The sequence below is a fragment of the Poecilia latipinna genome, unplaced genomic scaffold (assembly GCF_001443285.1).
Source record: "Poecilia latipinna isolate Pla-1442-1.1 unplaced genomic scaffold, P_latipinna-1.0 Scaffold1851, whole genome shotgun sequence".
In the NCBI taxonomy this organism is placed as follows: domain Eukaryota; kingdom Metazoa; phylum Chordata; class Actinopteri; order Cyprinodontiformes; family Poeciliidae; genus Poecilia; species Poecilia latipinna.
The window spans coordinates 57436-60681 of NW_015114467.1; the positions used below are offsets into that span (position 1 = coordinate 57436).

Consider the following 3246-nt stretch of genomic DNA (forward strand, 5'->3'; position numbering starts at 1 on the left):
AAGACTGTAGATTTAATCAGTTGACGAATATTTATTTTACCATCACATCCAAATACAAAACCACTGTGCTTTATTTGCAACGAGAGCATTGTCATGGTTGATTTAAAAAATAAAAACACTTGGTCTATTATTTAGATTTAACATACAATAAAAAAACAACTTGAAAGGACTTGAAATTCCAAGTTTCAGACTTGAGACTTGCAAAACACTGACTTGTCCCACCTTTGCATTGTAATAATACTGTCATCTATCGCTGACAGTATTACCTGTTTGTGAATTTTGTTTAAAGTAAATTTTCAGAAAATGTAGAAAGTTGAGAGCACTGACTTTACAACATGAACCATTCTGCATGTTTGTCTGTTTACAGGTGGTTATAAAGTAATTGGTGTGTCTCAGCCAATCAAAGCTGCTCCTGGTGATGATGTCGTCTTGCCATGTTGGGTCAGTCCAATTTGGGATGCGACAAAAAAGACAGTGGAGTGGTCCAGACTGGACCAACGGCAGGACTCAACCAAAAAGTACGTGTTGGTGTACAGGGCCTTGAAGCTGGACAGGAGCCTGATGATGGAGTCGTACATCGGGAAGGCGTCTCTGATCCCCGAGGCCCTGAGATCTGGAAACGTAACCCTGAAACTCACCAATGTGACCGTTGACGACAGCGGGCGGTATAAATGTTTTCTCCCAAGTCTGAAGACACATGCAGTAATTCAACTCTTGGGTGAATAAATGATGTTATCCTTTCTTTCTTTCAAATGGAAAACGCTTCTGACACAAAATTTTCCAAAACAGTCTCAGATTCACCAAAGACTGGAAACCTGTCAAAGCCAAAGGACAGGATTAACATAGAGTCCACAGGTAAAGTGTGCAATATCACACCCTCATTGTGGAAAGAGGCGTCTTTAATTATGTGTTCACCATCATTTAACCTTTCTTCTGCTTTCAGATGAACGGGATTGGTGGAATGTTCTCTGGGCTCCTCTAATATTCATTATCATCGTTTCTTCCCTCTTCATTAAAAAAAGTAAGTCAGACAGCAGTAAAACACGTTGCTTTTTTCTTTTTTTGACTGATTAGACGGGGCTCTGCTGGGCTGAAAAATAAAACGTCTTTCACAGACAAGAGGAACATGCTCCTCCACATGTTTGTGTTTTGGAAACTGTTTAGCTGTGTTGGGTTCCTGTAAACAGGACTAATTTCTGAGTGCTTAATAAAGCATAAATTTGTGTTTAATTTAGCTCTGGGACAACTGTGTTAATAGAATCCAACTGTCAGAGTTTCCTGCAGTCAGTAGTGAACCATCAAATGTTCACATCAATGCAACTCTGACCTGAACATCCTTTAAAGTTCTGAGCTAGAAGTCATAATGTTATTATGAGGCCACAATACATCTTCAAAACCTTGAGCCACAGCCATGAAACAATACAAACCTGTTTTATTAAAATGCTGATATGCAGCACCGTAAACGGCCTGTTTTATTGGATTTTTATATGATTAAATTAGTTTTACGACTAACTTAACTAAAGTTAGTTCAGTCAGGACGTAGCTCTAATAAAGGCTGCTATCTTTATTAGCAGCATCTTATAGCTGCTAATAAAGATAGCAGCCATAATAGTTAGCACCACAATAGTTAGCATATGCTAACACCACAGATTTTACACCTTACATCTCCAGGACACGCCCCTCTGGTGCGACGTCAACAAATACATAATTGATTAATCTCTTAACAAAATGAATGTCTAAAATGATATGTTGAAATACACAGATTAAAGCATTAAAAAAAATATTCAGTGGTCAATTTATTGAACTTATAATTCATGTTGGAAAAAGAATCACATTTCCTGTTTATTTGTCCTTTATGATAAAAGGTGGAATGTATGTTAAAATGGATGAACTGCAGCTGTGATTCAAGGTTACCTGTCCTCTTTCTTCTCCTGACACTTTCTCGTTAGACGTCAGACTTTGTGGAGGTCTTGAAACCTCAGGATGAGCCTCATTTACCTCTGGAGATCCAAAAAAACAAACAAAGAACCGAGCCAACACTGGACTTTCTTCTATCCCATCTTGTCCCTCTATTTGTCATTTTCACCTGCTGGCGTCAAACAACATCCAGGTGATTTTTGACTTTACAGACACCAAAATCAACCGACTTCTACAGCACAGAGTCCCAACAGTCTCCCTCTAATGCATCTGTGAACAATTTAGTCAATTTACTGTCATTTATTGTGTTTAATATTTTTTAAAGTTAAGTGATTTCTTTCAGAAACTAGTGTTATTTTATTAATCTTATTATTTTTTGTATATTTCATATGGAGAGAAGTTGATCAGAGATCAGTTATTTTTTAAAGCTATTTTTATAATTAATATTAATGTGAGGTAAATGTTTACAGAACTAATCTGTTGCATTTTTCTCATTTACATTCTTAGATCAGCGTCTCTATCTAAAGGTGTTTTCATTTTTAAAAAGTTCACATTTTAAAAATAACTTCAAGATTCTATTAAAAAATTATACATTTAAAAGGTACAGAATCTTGTTCAAGTTGGTCTTTTAAACACTTTGAAAATATTTCTGTTCAGTGTGAAGTATAGACTTACTGTGTAATTATAAAGTTGTTTATGCCTCAAACTTGGATATTGATGCATCACAATGATTCATCTTTGTTTACTTACTATTTTTTTTACAAAAATAATGAGAAATAAATACCTGAATGTTTATACATATGAATTAAGTGCTTAAACATTCATGTTTTTTCTGCTTTTATGTTGAAGTTCTTGATTTTTTTCTTCAGATTATTTTTACTTTTTCTGAACTAACTTAAAACCCAGAGATGCTTCAAAGGGGAGAAAAAAGTCAACCTTCAATTATCAAACATTTATTTTATGTTGCCTGAAAATGTTACATTCACTGTATTTTCTATAGTTGCATGTCTGAATGCATCACATTGGATATGAAGGTATGAAACATTGTTTTAACATTTTCTAATATGTTCTGCTGACACTTAAGAGAAAACTGGAAATAAAGCAAAACATTTGATTTGTGCATCAAATGTGTTTATCATACTTTTTACAATCTCACATTAAGAGGCAGAATAAATGGCAGAAAATGCAGCAGGAATAGAAAGCATATTAACTTTACTTTCTAATAGTTGTAAAAAAAAGTTTTGTAATATGAACATACATTTTTAATAGAGATATGCCGATCAGGTTTTTTCCTGCCGATACACCGATACCGATCACCGATACCGATCA

The 3246-nt window shown here is 34.8% G+C and overlaps 1 protein-coding gene across 1 annotated transcript in view; it reads left to right on the plus strand.

The window, feature by feature from the left end:
* LOC106934738 (myelin-oligodendrocyte glycoprotein-like) overlaps positions 1 to 2357 on the plus strand; it is a 6092-nt gene extending 3735 nt beyond the window's left edge. The window contains exons 2-5 of the mRNA XM_015014824.1: positions 368 to 718; positions 790 to 855; positions 944 to 1021; positions 1950 to 2357. Of these exons, the coding sequence (XP_014870310.1) occupies positions 368 to 718; positions 790 to 855; positions 944 to 1021; positions 1950 to 1987 (533 nt within the window). The 3' untranslated portion in view covers positions 1988 to 2357. The remainder of the gene's footprint in view (positions 1 to 367; positions 719 to 789; positions 856 to 943; positions 1022 to 1949) is intronic.
* Positions 2358 to 3246: the final 889 nt, after the last annotated feature.